Source organism: Perissodus microlepis, chromosome 6 (genome assembly GCF_051167445.1).
Source record: "Perissodus microlepis isolate ML-2025 ecotype Zambia chromosome 6, ASM5116744v1, whole genome shotgun sequence".
Taxonomy (NCBI): Eukaryota; Metazoa; Chordata; class Actinopteri; order Cichliformes; family Cichlidae; genus Perissodus; species Perissodus microlepis.
In genome coordinates this window covers 8,769,583-8,787,996 of record NC_140466.1, presented here as the reverse complement: position 1 = coordinate 8,787,996, position 18,414 = coordinate 8,769,583, and the positions used below count along the sequence as shown (strand labels likewise).

General features: G+C 42.7%; 1 protein-coding gene across 2 annotated transcripts in view; it reads left to right on the top strand.

The window, feature by feature from the left end:
- The first annotated feature begins 1,446 nt into the window (after positions 1-1,446).
- Positions 1,447-18,414, top strand: part of LOC146385002 (BCL11 transcription factor A-like) — a 33,311-nt gene continuing 16,343 nt past the window's right edge. The window contains exons 1-2 of one of the 2 annotated variants that reach the window (XM_084930516.1): positions 1,447-1,965; positions 4,630-5,022. In XM_084930516.1, coding sequence (XP_084786642.1) covers positions 1,911-1,965; positions 4,630-5,022 — 448 coding nt within the window. In that variant the 5' untranslated portion in view covers positions 1,447-1,910. Of the gene's footprint in view, positions 1,966-2,059; positions 2,886-4,629; positions 5,023-18,414 lie in introns of those variants that run through there. The other variant, XM_084930517.1, reaches the window with a different exon arrangement.

The following is an 18,414-nucleotide window of genomic DNA, read 5'->3' as shown; positions in this document are numbered from 1 at the left end:
CGTATAATTATGTTAGGACACAGGTTATGATAGTCTATTAAAGGTCAGTCTTGTGTTGAACCACTAGATGGAGCCAAAGTACTGTGCTGTGATTTCGATGCCGACGTAAATTCAATTGTTGAGCCTGATTATGAAGCTAATATATAATCAACAAAATAAAAGCAAACCATTTTTAAAAGTATGGGTGCTGTGAAGGTCCTCCGGCTTTATTTGCATTAAGTTAGAGAAGGGGCTTTTATGCGATTCTAATAAACTTAATTCATCAGGAAACCAAAATAAAGGAAAAAATAATTGCCCAGTATCTTTTCGGCTGTTCTGTAACTGCATAACGACATACGAAGGTCAGGTGAGAGAGTATAGGGTATAAACCTGCCCATTAGGCCACCTTAATCCACTTGACACACACTGTTTTTGTTCGACATGCCCCCTATAGGTTCCATTAGTTATGAATTACTAGCTTTGTTTAAAAGCAAGCGCACTTGACTGTACACGTTAATCCAATCTGATCACTGGAAAACTTGGAAAAAATTCAAATCCCACATTGGCTTCAGCCATAATGAATGGGCCCAATATTTAAATGCAACAGCTGAATGAATGAAGCTGAGACTTAAGTTTTATCGGTGCGTTATAAAATCCCATTAGGTCTGGAATGCATAATGTTATTTATTTATTTTTTGTTGTTGTTGTTGTTGTTAAGTATTTCAGAATACTTTACTGAAATGTTGCTTACCTGTAACATAAATTAGACCTTTGGAGTGGATAAGAATTAAATCCACGTTTCTCTTCAGTTTTGGAATACAGGCTCAGGTGCTTTCCACAAGCTGACAGAAGGGCTTTACTTACACCAGATAGTTTTGTAAATCAAAGCACGTTACACTCTAACTCTAATTTCTTTTTTCCCTTTCTTTATCTTTTACACGTCCACCATCGAAACAAAACGCGTACATTATACCTAAATATATTCTTATATTTAAGTATATTATATAAAACTATTTATGAATCTCATTTCACATTATTTTAATTGCATGTAGTTAACTTTAGGTTTCCCTGTATACAAGGCAAAAGCCCAGAGAGAATGGCCGGTCTATCACCACTTCTCAAGAAAGCAAACAAATTAAACAAATTCAGCAACAACAACAAAAAACAGAGTTTAGTTCATCCTGTCGGAGAATAACATTTCAATTAGTTTAGCTCAAGAAGGCCGACTAAAATAAAAACACTTTATTCAGTCATCCTGTAACAAGGTAATAATGACATTTCCAGTCTGCACTGTAAATTTGCATAAAGACTGCATATTCATAGTGGCTTGAAAAAAAACAACAACAACTAATAAACACGAGTGCAAGAGCTGGGTTTATCCACCACTACATCCTTGTTGCATACGCTCTTTGGTTCACGCGCTTTTTACTGCTCTCCTTGTAAAACAGTGTCTCTCTTTCTCTCCCTCGCTCTCCCTCTTAGCCCAGCCCCCTTGATCCCCTTCGTCCATTGGTGTCTTCGGGGTCTCCCTTTTTTCTCTTCTCTTCCATAGGTAGTCCATAATGAGTGTCCATTGGCTTTTATTATGGCTTGTCCCCCTCCCACTGGCCGCCTTCGCCCTGCCCATGTTTTGTATGTCTCAGTTCGTCCAGCGCCTGACGTTCAAGTTCGCAGAACGTCACGTCCGCACTTGAACTTGCAGCGCAGGGGGCTTCACTATACCCCCATCACTCTCTCTTTGCAAAAAAGTCATGAAGAGCTCCGCACAGCCCGCACCGCACTACTCCTCACCCTCTGTATGATCAGCAGCTCATTGCTTTTTTTCCTTGTTGGCTGTCAGACGCATCAATGAAGATATTTCATTTGGAGTTTACCTTGTAGGAAAGGATTTCCCAATGTGAACTCAGCTGAAAATCCGTCACTAAACCAACATGTCTCGCCGCAAGCAGGGCAAACCCCAGCACTTGAGCAAACGGGAGTTTTCGCGTAAGTGGAGATACCTTGCATTTCGACTTAATTTCATTGGTTTTTCCTCTCGGTGACCCATCTTTTTCTGTGTACGGCAACTTTCTTTTAATACTTAGGATACGTCCACGCACGGACCCACCGCTGTCCTGACTAAAATGACAAATCGCAAACATATCCAAGACTACAGGTTATCTTTATAATCATCACGAGGTCTTCTATAGGAAGTTTTGGAGCAGCGTGACAGGGAAGCTCAACTTGTGTTGGTTAACGCGTTGTATAACACAGCCTTCAAGGTTTCTTTCGCCATTAAAGGGCATACATGAGCTTTATGGCCAGAGACCTTTGCCTATATGAAGGCGGCACAGAGTTACAACTGCTGCCATTCACTTAAGTTTCCATGTGCACCTTTTGAAGCCACAGCACTACTACAGTGCAGGTCCTTTTTAAGTGTAAAAATGCATTTACAAAGGTCCTAGTTGGTTTGGACACAGGGAAGTGGTGTTTACACACACACACAAACACACACACACAGACACACACACACACACACACACACTTGTCCGAAGCGCAAAGACCTCGTGTGCGTTACCTACAAGAAATGCAGTTTCTTTGCAACAATTTTTCCACCGCTGGCGTTTAAACACGGCATATCCAATCCATTTGTATCCATAAATTGCATAAATACGCAGAAATCTCCGTGCGCGATACTGTTTTGAGATGAAGGAAGAGAAAAGAAGGACAGTCGTTTTACGCGCGTGTATGGTAAAACTGCAGGGCATTGATTTTGATTGAATGTCACATTCTTCGCACAGTTTAGACCAATTGTTCTTTGCCGAAGAATTATTTCGCTCCATTCGTCGGTTAAGAGCTTTATCAGTATATTGCTTTATCAATGCACTCTTCGCGCGTCAGTAAATGCGGAGACGTCTCCAGACTAGGTAGGCTGTTTAAGTGTAAGTTAGAGATCGAAATTAAGAACCTGTGCTTTTCTTTTATCTTTATTCTTGTATGTATTTCTGCATGCTCTTCTTATTGCCGCTGAAACAAATTATGCTCTGGCAACATTTATTCTATGATTTGTCGGAAAGCTGTCAGATGGGTTGCCAGTGGGGGGCGCAATTTGATTGTAGTCCTACAGGCCACTCGTGAACTTGAACTTGATCCACTTTATCCTGTCCTGCTTGACCAAGCTCATGCACAGGATCGGTTCAGCAGCAGTAGGTTATTACATATTTTATGTTCTCTTGAATGTATTCATATTTTTTCTAAAGGTACACTAAAGGTACAATATTCCTCACATTCAAAGAGGATCCAGAAATAAAGTGTTTACAAAGAAACAGTTACAGACCTTAAATTATGAAGAAAAAAATGACCAAAGAGTATAAATATGCTTTTGTTTAATGACATGAAGATTCTGCTTTTGACCAGTATAATTCTGTTATTGGTTATGACCCAAATCAGTTTAATTTACTTTGGAATATTAATTGTTTTTTTTTTTTTAATTATTGCAAAATAAATAAGACTGCATGAAAACACTGCAAAATTCTGTTCTAGTGCTAACTGTCAGCTTTCGTGTTGCAAAAAGGCACCATTAGAAATTTAAATAGGCGCTTCCTTTTAATTTTTGCGTTTATTTTAAAATGAAAATAATCCCTTTGGTGTTTTCAGCGAGGGACTGTAGAATGCAATGAATGATCTGCCGGTATTACAGGGAGTCATAATACTCTAAAACAGTAAAAAAGACCTAATGATTTTTCTGATAGTGGAAGAGACCTGCTGCTGTAACCCAGTGGGAAACCTAAACTACTTTAAATTCTAGCACAGTGTGATATCAGAAAAAAAAAACACATTATATTTTAGGTTTCAAAGTTATTCACATCACTCTTGCTTGACATCAGAATGAGATTATTTGGTTTGAAGAAAATCTTTCCACCTAAACCAACCTCATACACCTTGTATGTGTCCATGGCATAAGCTGGTTAAGATAAGTAAAATAGGGGTGAATTCCCTCATCTTTAATGCAACTCAACATACAAGTAACAGGGCCTATCTTGCATAGTCCCTCACCACCTTCTCATCTGACCTGATATAGAATTAAAGCTTGAACCGGTGGCAAGAATTCATCACATCTTATCTCAACATCCCAGTCGGGGCGCCAAGTGTCGTTTACTATGTGGCTAGATGACTTCTTTTAAAATGCTCTCTCTGCTGACTCTCTCTCTTTATCTCTTTCTCTCGCTCTACTTCAGGGACCTACTCCACATCCAACCCCTCAATGTCTAACCTTGGTTCACGAGATCCCAGCACTTTTAACGAAATGGGGTCCAATCATCTTGAACTCAAATTAGAATCTATTTTTTGATTCTCAGAGGTGTTAGGTTCATTAAAAAAGCGAGATTGGCAGCACAATAAAGAGGGTCAAGCAACTTAATCGTTTGACTGCTGCCTGCGAGCTGAACATGTCAGTCCTTATCGAAGCAGTCTGTGTGCTCTTTCTTCCTTTCTGCCTTCTTTCTTTCCTAAAAATCCCATCTGCACATATACTCCTCGGCCTTATTCCTTTACAAGAAAATATAATAACAGTGTATGTAAGAATCCATTTCCAATGACTGAAAACTCAGAAAAATATCAATTCTCGCTTCACTACATGTCACAACTGTCTTTCTTCTTTTCCTTATCCAGCTGAGCCGCTCTCAGGTGTTTTACCAGAAGAAGACTCTCAGGACTCCCCCAGCCTGGGAGTGGCTCAGGGCGAGCCCCTAAAAGGGGACCAGGACCTGCTGACCTGCGGCCAGTGCCACTCTCGCTTCCCCTTAGCTGACATCCTGCTTTTCATTGAACACAAACGGAGGCAGTGCCACGGTAGCCTCTGCGTGGACAAACCTCTGGACAGGCCACCATCCTCCCCACTCGCCTCTCCTCTTTCCACATCCTCGTCACACTCGCGGACCCAACATCAGCACCAAAGGAGGGTGCATCAACCTGTCGAGGTGGCTGTTCAGGTGTCACCGCAGGATGAGGATTGTTTATCTGCACCCTTGCAAGGAATAATCCCTAAGCAGGAGAATATAACAGGTAAACACACTAGAAGCTTAACATGGCTGCCATGCAAGAGTAAACAGATGAGCAGGAGAAATTTCAAGTGTGAATAGAGTCTTGAAGCTCTAGATTGTGTGGAGTGGGTCACACTTTTAAGGTTCATAGACAGTTTATCACAGAAGACAACAAATACTCGCTGAAATTTCCCTTCTAGTAGTGAGGATGTGTCCAATCAGCGTAACCTGACGGCGAAATGTCTGCTGCTACATTTAGGAGTTGCGAATTTCCCTCAGTAGAGTCATGAATACACATGAAGATTAATAAGGATATTGATAAAAGGCACAGAAAAAGACGCATGGAGACAGACAAAGAAACAGATTATAAAAAGACAGAGAAAGAAGAGATCAGTTTCTTTTGGTTTGTTGCTGCATCACAGATGTGCTCAGATCCTTTGGACTTCACATTCTCTCTCATGTGGTCGCGAAAGATGTATCTCTATCCCTGCCTGGCTTATTACACTGCCATATCTCTTGTACCCTCAAATATGCGCCTGCTGAAGCTCACTGTGATTCTAAAATTAAAGAGATAGAAAAGAATGTAATTACGTTGATCTGTCAAGGAAGAACTGTTTATTTGAGGAACACTACAGCCACTAATTGTCAGTGTTTTTCTTGATTTGAGTAATTAAGGACTTCTTAAGGCAGCTAGTTGGTTTGTTGGTTGTCCACTGGGGCTAAATGAGGCTGTTGTGAAAACATGAGTTGCTGTGCAAACAAGCATGGGTCCCTTATGACTGGTTTTATAGAGTGGAGTTTGATTTTGACCAGCCCATTTTGATGTTTATTCATTTCCTTTAACAGATCTGATAGCATGTGCCAGACTGCGCTGATTGCCTGGGCAGTTGTGATTGAATTTGAAGCCAATTCAGGCTGAATGCATAGAGGGTAGTTTTCAATAATGAGCACTACTGTGCTGTATTAGTCAGCGCTTCGGCTTTGCAGATGGCATTGTAAAGGGCTACTGTTATTTGTTGTCAATGTTTTAGCACTCTGCCATACAGAATAACCACTGTTCATTAGTGTGCGGTTTGTTGAAAATCTTTCTCACAAACTGGGATGGACGCACACATGCTCAAAAAACACACATTCTTCTGACATGCCTCTTGGCCTTGTCAGCTGTTCGAACACGCCTTTCCTTGCTCACTTGGATCATCGTGCAATGGAGTTCACATGATATCATGAGGTCACTAACACTGTGCGAAGAGCTTTATTTATGGGTCTCATTTCTTTGGACATTGTGTAACAGGCAGGATTTCCTTGGGTTAATAATGAATAGGTTAAATTGACTGTATGTGGTGCAAGATTGCATCCTGTTGTGACGTCTCACCTCACCTTTTGTTATCATCCTGTTATAAAATCTGAGGTCAAAATTAACAGTCTGTGCTGCAGAGTCTGTGCAGGACATCATATCAGTTATACATGCATTGCATATAAGACGGCCTCGTCTTTGTCCAAGATTGATGGATACAGACTGGCAGTGCCAGCGCGCCACCCCATACTCCATATGCTAGCTGCCATGTTCTCTTACCCTGCTCAGTTAGAGGCTGACACTGAGCTGAGGCATCTCAATATATACTGTTCCTACACATGCCTCAAGCCCAGTCCAATCCAGGCGAGTGTATGATGAATTACACCCTTAAAGATTTCCCTGCATCTTGCTCCCCTGCATCATTCAAATGAAAGTGACCCTTCCAATCTCCACCCCACTCCTGAAATATCACTTGACACGGACGGATTTCCATATGGACAGCAGTTTGCGAAGGCAGCGGCTCTGGCTAGGTTAAGGAAAGTTGCTGCTTGACTAAAGGGAGCTGACACCCAGAATGGCTGAACTTGTAGGTGGGGGGATATGAGAAGGGTGAGGGCTGGGGAATTAGGGGCAGTACGTAATAGACCGATAGCTCGAGATGAAGCTGTGCCCCTCAGTCTGTCTCTACAGGACAGCTGAGGCCGTCTGGGAGTCTCATGACTGCAGCTGGGGTTTGGGTCTGCAGTCTGGGGCTCTGAGCTGTTAGATGAGGGCAGAGCAGCCTGCGTACCGTCATTTGCATGATAAACAATTAAAGATATGCATAGAGACATCGTAGCTTGTCTACAGACCATGGTTGTCCCAGAAATAGAGCAGATGATGGCTTCTCAAGCAAATGTGATTGCAGCGTATAAAGCTGCTTTTATTTCCCAGCATAAAATTGCTATTAAAGAGACAAACCGGTAAAGTGGATTCAAAGTTTTTATTTACATTAATTATTTCATGGAGTAAACGCAATTGTTATTAGCACAATAAATAAATAAGAGTCTAGTCTTTATAAATTCGATACACAACCACAGTGCATATTGTCTTTTTCTTGACCTATTTACAAGAAATTACAAGAAAAGATTGCATGAATTTTGTACCACATTTTTTGAGGTATTATTGCTACATTGTTCTGCCCTGTATTTATCCATCCCAGCATTAGCACCCTTTTGAATTCTCACCAGTGTAGCCACGTGTGTTAATGAGGCCACTGCAACCGTGGAAATCGACCACCATCTCACACTTCAGCTTCTTTCCAGCGCCCTGCCTCCATTGTAACCTGGACTCTGAATCGATACTGAGTCAATTACGGCAGCCACCTTTCACCCTTTTTTCTCTGTGAGGAAGAAAACATTCAAACAACAGAGAAGCATTTCTTGCAACACCTCTGTGGCTGTGGAGCATTTTCTTGCAGCAGCTTGCCTGTCCTGTTTCTCCCCGTGTCTTGTGGAGACAAAGGTATTTAGCAGGCTCCATATTGGCATTGTGCCACCTTTCTCCAATATCCCCTCCTTCACCAAGCAAATACATATACACACACACTGGGTGCCTGTCATGCAGAACTGGGGGGCTGGGCAGTGCGTGGAGATTGTGCATTAGTGGTGGCGGTGGGGGGTGGGGGGGCTCCTTGGTAGCGATATCTTTTCCTGTGTCCAGTGTGCATATGCGTCAGCAGACATATGGGTCACTGTGCAAGTTTATATCCGGTGCTTTTGTTTGGGTGATCACTTTAATTGATACTGAAAAGGCAAAGATGCGTGCTGCTGCAATGATTGGACACCAGCTAATATTTTAACATAAGGACTCCATTGTCTGTAAAAAGTGACTCTAATTTGATCCTACAGTCGCTTTGGGCTGTGATAAAATCAGTCCTATTTTTGGCAGTGGGCTCCACTACGTTTTAATGAAGGTGAACAGGAGTGGTTTTTAGGATGAATTTTTCATGGAGGACATTTTTGTATGCTGAAGCCAAGCTCTAAACACCCACAAATGTTGTCAGTGGAAATTCGTCAGCCTTTGTTGTTGGATTAAATGTTAGTGGTTCTGGCTGTATTCAAGTCTACTGAGTGTTTACATCTTGAGTTTGGATGCTGTGAAACTAATGTACGTGTAAATGTGTACATTTATGTGTGTATAAGTGTGGTTTTGACCACTTAAAATGTTTATAGGTTTCCGTGTGTGTGTAAAAGTGTGTGTGTCTTGCTGTTTGTAGCTTTACTACCCTGGGCGTGCAGGCTGAACATGAAAGAGTCTTTGACTTGGCAAGCCTTGCCTGAGGACACCCCTCTGAGGACTATGCCAGGCCAGACTTGGCACACAGCAGTGGGCCTGAGGGACAGGCTGGGCCTAAATGTGTGTGTCTAAGAGGGAGTTAGAGGAGGTGTGTCTGTTTTGTGGGTTTAGGAGGCAAAACGTATGGTGAGGTGGTGGCTATGACTGACAGTGGGAGTGTGTGAAGTTAAGAGCAGGTATGCAGTAGATTGTGCGTGCTGTCCTCAGGGGCTCCTGGCTTGGACTTCCTGTGCCTCTGTTTGTCTTCTAACAACTCCGGCATCACAGCCTCGGGCCATTCAGGTGGAGGCTAGCTGAAATATGCACACACACACACACACACACACACACACACACACACACACACACACACACACACACCTACACACACAAACATGCATGTGAACATTCAAAACTAGGCTCCCACAAATGCATGCACGCACCCACAGATGCACACACACCTGTTCTATGAACACAACAGTGCACACGCCTCCTTTAAAGATGCACACATATGCTACAGTGCACACATACAGTGTAAACCCCCTCCTGTGAACCTGTGTTTTGTCTGTAATAAATGTGTTACGGTAGAGGCCCCATGATGTGTTGTGAGTTGATGAGATCTGTCAGAAACATATGATCCTTATTTTACCCCTCTCCCCTCTGTCCCTCCCACTCTCTTCCGCTTAGCCTTTCCTCTCTGTCCCTATCTCTTTCTCTCCCTCCCTCGCTCACAGCCTCTCTCCACACATCGCTCCAGTAGTTTGTCTTGGGGGACTGGAAACTGAAAGTTTTGGCTACAATAGTGTGTCTGCACCTCTTAAAGCCTTCCAACGTCCACTCTAGAGCTCATTCTCACTCTCGCAGATTTGGCTGCAGAGTGAGGCAGACATAAACACTCACACATACACTGCCTCCATCCATCCCCTTTACCCACTGTCAAACAAAGCTATACAACAGAAACATTCTTGTTTGTCTACAGCCACGTCATGCTGGATGAGAAAGTATCCTCAGAAATAAGCATGTCTTGCTGCTGTCCTGTCAATACTGTGGCAGGCAGTCACATCACGGGGTCAGAGGGCATCTGACAGCATCAGGGCCTGTCATGCCAGCCGCCGGCTTCACCACCTGCAGGTTAATGACTTTATTTTTAGACAGAACAGAAACAGAGAAGAAAAAGTGTCTTTGATACAGCTGTTGCTCAGGAAGTGGCAGATGAGAGCAGAGAGGAGAGAAGTAGTATTTTAGGAAGTAGGCAGGTTAGTTTGAGGTGAGAATGGGAGCAGATTTGACAAAGTAATTTTCCCTTTGATATTTTCCTAAAAAAATACCCATTTTGTCATAATCCTGTAAGTCTTTATTTAGGTCACTGAAACCGAACCAGATTTGGAAATTTTGTATCTCTTAGAGTAACACACTATCACAGCTTCTATCTCTATGCAGAATGTCATCTCAACCTCTGATATTCCTTTTGTGACTGTAGCATTTAAGGGTGTAGTGCTGTTGGATGGTTGCTTTGTCTTTCTCCAACTGAAGGTGATAATTCTGAGGCCATGGGAGAGCCACAGTGACAAGGACATTGTGTTAGTCTGATCCCACTGATCCTGGTCACTATCTAGTTTCTTCCTCCACAGTCTGGCTCACTACAGGTTTCAGTGACAGTACTGACTTGTCAGAACTGTGAGTCTGTTGGTGTGTGTGTATCTATTTGTACATTTGAACTTGGTTGGATGGTTGCGGACAGCTCAGTCTTGCCCACCTCATCTCAACCACAAAGTTACAGGACATAGGGCCTTTCTATCTGATGCTGCACTCGTGAAAATTGGTATATTCCTTGGTGGGTGCTCAGAAATGCATTGCCTCCTAATAGCTCACATTAACCATACATTTCATCTTAGATTCAAATCCCAGATCTTTTAAACATTCAGAAGATAGTTAATTCATTTACTTTTGAGAGTATCTTGATTTAGTCATTAGATTAAATTTAGGCTGTAAGGTGGTATCGGCATACTGCAGTTTGCTTTGCACACAAGCATACAAGCACAAGCTTGCACACAAATGAGAGTGATGCACACAAGGTGATCACTTATGCACGGATGCATGCATGCACACACATACTTCCACAACTGACCCCCAGCCATCATTCCACACAGACACACGCATGTACGCACACTCATAAATGCACACTCCTGTCCCAGGCACCCTTTACTTTTGCAGGCTGAATCTCACTGATAACATGCTGGCGCCCTCATTTAAATTTGAAGCGCTTCTTTAATCTTCAAAGGCCTGATTGCTTTATGAATATGCATGGACTGAGCTGACTCTCAGTTCATTACCTTGTTGTAAATTCTAATGACCATTAGGGCCCTGCACGGTAATTGCCAATTGTTTTGCATTTTTGATTAGCCCATTACCGAAGCACATTCTGAACATGTCTGCCCTGCCTGCCTGCCAGGCCACAGCAAGAATCGGAGGGAGGGGGAGAGAGAGATGAGAAAATAAAAGAAGAGAGTGCAAGGGAACCTAGTGTGAAGGGTGGTGAAACACAGTTTAGGCAGCGTAAATTTTGAGGCTTGGCTCAAAGTGTTGTTTCGGGAGGAAAGTGGGGTGAGCTAGAAGGGGGCAAAAAAAAAAAGAAAAAGAAATGTAAAAGCTGTAGAATTGGATGTTCCCTAAGCAAGCTCCATCCTGCTTGTTTCTGCAGAGCTTGAGTGCAAGAGTGTGTACCTCACTGCATTTATGTCAGCATGCGTATTTGTTGACTCTGTGTGTGGATGTCAACTTTACTATGTGTATGTACCCAAGTTTGCGTGCAGCTGGATAGGGAGGGGTGCTGTGTTGGGAGCGGAGAGATTCTGATAGTGCATCCCAATGCACGTTGTGTCTGGGACTCATGAAAGATTGATGGTTCCTAGCAGAATGGCATCAGCCTGCTACAACTTGATAACATCTAATGGATAATTTAGCACTCTAAAACCTGCAGGCCAGTCCACCTCTCTAGAAGGCTAAAGAGGACAGCAGCTGCTGGGCTTTTGGGGCCGCTGCTGTGACTGTTTGTTGGACAAATAAATGAGAACAAACAGAAAGATGTGTAAGAGAGGGAGTAAACGAGGCAGGAAGACAGAAATAAAATGCAGAAGTGTTTCTGTGACCACGATTTGAATATCTCAACTGTGTTGATTGCCCAGCTCTGGTCACAGCAGCTTAAAAAAATAAAATAAAATAAAATAATGCATCTTAACTTGAAAATATTCCTAACACAGTCCTCACTAGCACTTCAGGAGCTAAACTCTAATCCAAATATCTAATTTAGAGCTTGTAGAGGTGGTTTACTTGACATGAAGCAAAAAAAAAAAAAAAAAAAAACAAAAAATTAAAGTAATTATAACCTTATTTTCCTTTTTCGCTCGTTGCTGCTACAGTTTCACAATTGTTGCTTCCAACTGTATATATAGCAAAAAAAACAGAGAATATAATTACAAATGGAAAAGTCATGTCACTGCATTTTTCTGTATGACAGACCACCCAGATATTTTGATCCATAAAATATTGCTTGTGTGAAGAGGGATACTCATTCAGTTATGATTCTTCTTCTCTCTCCCCTCGCTCTCTTTTTCTCCCTCTCATGTACCATTCATAATCTCCATAGTGTTTACACAGAGCTTCGAGGCCTACTGTCAGTCTCTTATTCCCAGACTATTAAGCTGTTGACAGTTTGGTTAATCGTCCCACAGTTTGACTTAAGGGGAATCAGAGAGAGGTCAGCAATGTCTGTCTCCAAGGTGTGTTGAGAAAGTGGCTTACATGTGTGCGCTCTGTGGCATGCCTTTTATTGGGAGTTTGTCTCATTTTGGATGGGTGGGTGAGCAAGCCGTCAGTTTGTCTTTGCCGTGGTTGTGGAGGAGCCCGAAACACATTACAGAAATGATCAAGATCTGGATCAGCTATAGCAAGTTCCTAGTTAGAGTTAAAAGGCTGCCTGGATGGTTTATATCCAGCGTACGGATGTTCATAGTCTCATTCACATGTGAGAGAGAGACATAACAGCATCAGCAGGAGCAGCAGCAAGGCCCAGTATGTCCAAAGGAGGCTTGGGCAGACAGCATGATAGATGGCTTTGTTAAAGGGTCCCAGGGTGTCCCCTGAACTTGAAGCACTCTGTTTATCTTGAATAGGAGACGCACATAGTATTGGGGGGCAGTGAGGAGGAGAGGGAGAAAGAGAATGATATAGCTTTCAGGGGAACGAAGAGGGGAGATTGCGGGCCGGGCTAGTGTCTGAGCAGGCCTGCATGGGGGTTGGGGAGGTTAAGGGGGGGTCGTGAGCAGGCACGGCTGCCGGAGAGACAGAGAGGAGGGAGGAGGGGCGGGGGGGGGGGGGGAGCTTTCCTAGTAGCTGTCCATTAACAGATGAACTTGGCAATGGTCCAGGCCTCAAAGGTCTTGGGAGACAGACACACATGCACATATATTCACACACGCACAAACATAGACAGATGTACACTTTCCTGGTACCTGCTCACTGTGGCTGGAATGCCACCATGGTTCTTTTTTGTCCAGAGGCGAAACAGGACACGTCTCTGGTTCACCTATGTCAGAACCAGTTCAGACCGGTTAGTCAGCCAGGCCGAAGGAGGCAGACGGACGGGCCTTGCTGCTCAGCCCTCCTCTTCTCTCTCTATCCTCGTCCTCCTCCTCTGTTTTCCAGGCTTTAGTGGAAGGAACAGAGAGAACCTCTAACCTGAGGGCACAGGACAATGCAGAGGAGAGAAAAAAGAAGCGGGGGAGCGTGGGAACAAAGCGAGAGACGAATGGATCCGGTCGCAAACAGGGTGGGAAGAGGAGAGAAAAGTGTTTGGTTGTTGTTGGTGCTCTCCTCTTGATGGGGCAACATTAGCTTAACACCACTGCTGCTATTGTGTACTGAAAACATGACGGCAAACACGAGATTGGGGGAAAGAATTTGATGTGGAAAATGCACATAATGGACTGTTGTGCTGTGTGGGCGAAAAACCGCCTGTGTCAGTTGCAGCCATATTCCATATAGCATACTGTATGTGTCGGCGTTGGTGAACGTGTTTGTCTGTGTGAGCTGTAAAAAATGTGGACGCAACTTCTCTCCTAATTATGACTCGGATGTGTCCCTAGAGTTTTGAGAGCAAGCTGTTCGCGATTCTACTTCAAATGTTCTCAGCTCACACACAAACCTTCCCTCAGCATGGCAGATCAGAAGGCTCTGTCACATCACGAACATCTAAGGAATTCTCGGATGCCACATTTTTGTCACTTTATGATTGCAGGTTTTGAAAAAACAGAGCCTCCCTCTTTAGAATATTTATGATTTTAATAAAATTGCTTCTGTGATTGACAAGATGTTTACATTTTTGGCCGCTCGCATACTCATAATTTTAAGTGAAAAGTGGGGTTATGACTCAAGCAGAAGTGCGTAATGCTAAGGTGAGAAAACTGACTTTTTTAAAAGGTGTGATACTTGTGTGAAAGGTTGGTTGTGAAGACATGGGGATGTTTAAGAAAAGGAGTGGATTAGGTGTCACCTTTTCAGCTAGCCTTGCAGGTGTCTGCCACTCTTTTTTTTTACCTGATGCCTGACTTTCTCTCCCTCACTTCTTCTTCTCTTCTTCTGTTCTCGCTCAGAGCCTTTTGTTATTTGATTATGACAAATGGACACCAGAGAAAATCTTTAAAGTTCAAGTGCAGATTTTCTTATCTTGTCTCAAACATCTTAATTGCAGTAATCTCTTTGATTTTTTTCCCCAAGTTTAGAAACAGTTGATGAATATAAATGCAATGATTTTATAAACAAGTTCACATTTGAATCCAAAAATAGACAAGTGTGATGTTTTAATATAAGGACAATAGATGTGATTATACGTACCCATCACATGCATGCTGCAGGAAAAATGTGGATAATATATATTTGCATTACTGTGAGTGTATGCACTTAATTGTCTACATGTAAATGTGTGCAATCCTATTTGCATGTATTTCACACATGCCCACATTAGTTTGTTATTTATAAAGAAGGTTCTTCTTTTTATCTTCCCCCTTTACTTTCAGCCTTCAAGCTATTGCTCTATTTCTTAGAAACATGTTTTCTTTCCCAAAAATCTTGTGTGGCTACTTTGGCACGGAGGCCAAAAAAAATCTTGCTTTTATATGTGTGTGTGTGTGTGTGTGGGAGAGAGAGATGATGGCTGTTTTTATAATGCCCCCTGCAAATTTGCATATGTATATGTGCAGATTGTATGAGAAGAGCTCTCACACTTAGAGCAGTTGGATGGGGAGGGTGATGGGGGCTGCTACAAGGGTTGTGTGTATGGTTTATGTGTGTGTGTGTGTATGTGTGTCTGTGTGTGTGTGTGTGTGTGTGTGTGTGTGTGTGTGTGTGTTAAAGGGGAGTCTTATTGGCGCTTTCACCCCCTCAGACAAAGCCGGCCACTACTCCCAGATGGTAGCCTGCTCTCTTCGGCCATGTGTCTGGTATTTGTATGTGTGTGTGTATTTGTGTGTGTATGTGTGCGTGTGTGTGTGGACACAGACATCCAGAAAGACTGAGTGATGGAGAAATTTGTGTGTGTTTGTCTGCATGAGATTCAAGCAGATGCTGAGAGATGGCCATAACTTGAGTAAGCATACATAAAGACATGTAAAGACTGTGAGGCTTTAATTCATCCTTTGGATGGGTGTGCATGATGTGCCGCGTTGCGTCTTGTTTGAAATGCATTGGAATACATAATTCAAGATAGATGGACAAGAAAACAGAAACGGATAATGTGAGGACTCAGGGATGGACAAAATGGGACAAAAATATGGGATGGAGGAGGAGAGACAAAGATTGGTCATTTTTAAAGGTGATGACCTAGAGATGTCAATGGGTACCTCTCTAATGGGGTCAGCCTTGAAGACTAGGCGTCAGGATTATGTTTACCTCAACTGTCTGCTGGGCAGCAAGACAATGAGTCAGGAGGTTAGCATCTTGCGTGGGGAACATACCATGAAATGTTGATTCATTCTATAAATATGTAAAAAAGTTCTTCATTCAAATGAGATTTGGATCACTACCCTTTATTATGACATCATAGTCCAGATGTCATAGTCCAGATATTCAATATGAAATCCTGCCTAAGGGTTCTGTCTAAATCCTGGTGTCCCCCTGGGGGTGTATGTTAAAGCAAGCCTTCAGCCCTGTTAAGAAGGGGCTATCTATTGCTTGGACAGACTCCAGCTTCTCTGACCTTGATGTTTGTTTTCCTTGTATCCCCAGACATAAACATGCTTCTCGCATCCAGACACACAGACAGTCAGGAAGTTATCCTCTCTGATGTTTTTCTCTTGCATCTGGCTCCTATGTGAACACAGGACAGAATGTGTGCACGAGAACAAAGTTAGGTGAACACAAATGTTGTGTGAATTTTTCAGTGTGCATTTTTTTACACCCTCCACCACACACACACACACACGCCTCCGACTCAGGCCCTTCTCTTCTCTGAGACCTGTCAAACTGGTTCTCTTTCATTAAAGCAAAGCCCTTCTCCGTTTTCTTGACCAGGTAGTATTTTGTTATCAGACAAGAAACTAGATTCCCTTATGACAACCTTTTGCCCCACAGCTCAAAGTGCCAAGATAACCATTCCCTATTTATACCTTTATTGAGGCAAGCCCTTCTCTGCTGGTGAACGGTCTGGCAGTGCTTTCTGTGCTGGACATGCCCTGTTCTCCCCAGGCTCTGGTACTGCATTGGTCTGCCAAGTTGCAGGGCCAGATTGCCTGTAATAGGCCTGCCATTTCCCTCTCATCATCTGTCAGCACTCTGGATCCAACTGCAGGGTCCAAAGAGGGCTACCACTCTCCAATTAAAAAGGTTAATTTGCCCTCGCCGATCTCTTCCGCCTCCCCCCCTACAGCTTTACTATGTCTTCATTAACACTCATTTGTGTCGGTGTAGCTTTCTTTTCTCTTTCTCTCTCATTTTACTTGGTTTCTGTAAATACTGCTTTAAGTTGAAAAGGTAAGACTGAATGGCCATTAACATATTTTTTGAGCCAGCATATGAATTAAATTGCTGTCAGTGGTTTCAAAGTGCTTTTGTAGCCTTGGCCAAGCAAATAATGTTAAATTCAGCAATCAGTCTTGAGCGCACAACTTCCTGCTTAATGTCACTTTGATTAACTGACCAGTCTCAGTAGAGGAAGCATGGGCTTAAAGAAAATATATTTACAGCTTTCTTGGAGAAACTAAGATGAGAAGATAATTGCAACTGTACTGTGCAAATCTTGCTCATATCTATCTATCTATCTATCTATCTATCTATCTATCTATCTATCTATCTATCTATCTATCTATCTATCTATCTATCTATCTATCTATCCGAGATATCTGTCCAGAACAGACAGTCCTAGGAACAGCAAAGATACTGCGCAGGATCATGAAGCTCCCAGGCAGCTGGAGGAGCCCAGCTTGAAGGATAAACTGGGGCGTGTACTTGTTTTGAAAAGTTTCCTCAAACTCAATCAAGCTTAACAAATAGCAAAAACATCCTAAGCATTACAGTAATTCTAGGAAGTCCATGAGATGACGGTGAAAATAAACACATGCCTGTCCAGTCAAATGAGGAGAAAGACTGACAGCTCTTTCCGTCTATATGGAGGCCATACTTCATTGTTATTATCCTCACACAGTGATGTCAGTCTCTTAAGCCTAAGTCAAACCTGAGTGGATGAGCAATGTGCAAGTGAGACTGAGATCCACCTCATTTAAACAGATGGAGAGGAGTACTCCATCTCCAGTACGCTTGGTACTTTAGTATTTTCTTTTTTCCTCTCAGTTACCTTTTTCTTCCTGATCTTCGTAGTTCTCTTCAATGTTGCAATCTTTTTATCTCGGAGAGAACTCCTCCTCATCCTCTCCCTCCCTCCCTCTCTCTTTCTGTTTTTTTTGCCTTAAGCTTCAGCAGTGGTGTCACATGGCAAGATATACATGTGGACATGTCGCTTTGTGATCCCAAAGCTCAGGAAGGAAGCTGCCTCTAACCGCTGCCTGTGCTGCTGCATTCTGTCAGTTAGCACTGCCGTCAAAGCTCCATCCTCACGTCCGGCCAGCACAGCTAATAAAATATTTGGTTTGTGGATCTTTTTGAACAGGATATTGAGATAACTGAAATATAGATAACGCTGGTTTTGGATTTGGATTTTTTCATTTGTCATAACTCCTTTAGGCATGATTTTAATTATTTTAGACATTGGACAACTTTTGCCATAAGTTATTCAGAAGCCTTTTTCCTTACATAATACAGCTATGGTAAAAAAAAAAAAAAATAGCTAAGTTACAAAAACATGATTTTTTTTTATTCTCACAGAATATAACACACATGATGAGAAGTAAATTTAAATTAACGAAAAATTCAGCCTTGTCTGTACAGTTATTTTACCTAAATAAATCGGTTGTAGCAGCTGTGTCATCATCTGCTGTTGAGTATGAAAGCTGTTAAGTATAAATGAAATTGGGGGGTCATTCCTGGTAGTTTAAGTGATTAACATAAGCTAATGACTTTGGAAGGATGAACAGGAGGTGAAGATAAAGGGGGGGGGGGGGGGGGGGGGGGGGGGGGGGGTAGGATGTTGTCTGGCTCCCTCACCCACCATTAAAGGCCTGCCCCTGGACTGAAAGAGTGGGCCAGTTTCCCATGCACGGGCAGCACACGCAGGCCCTCTTTGGTTACACAAAATGTCTGCCTGTATGGCTATGGAGAGAGATATTATTAGCGTTATTTTGCCGGAGTTATATGAGA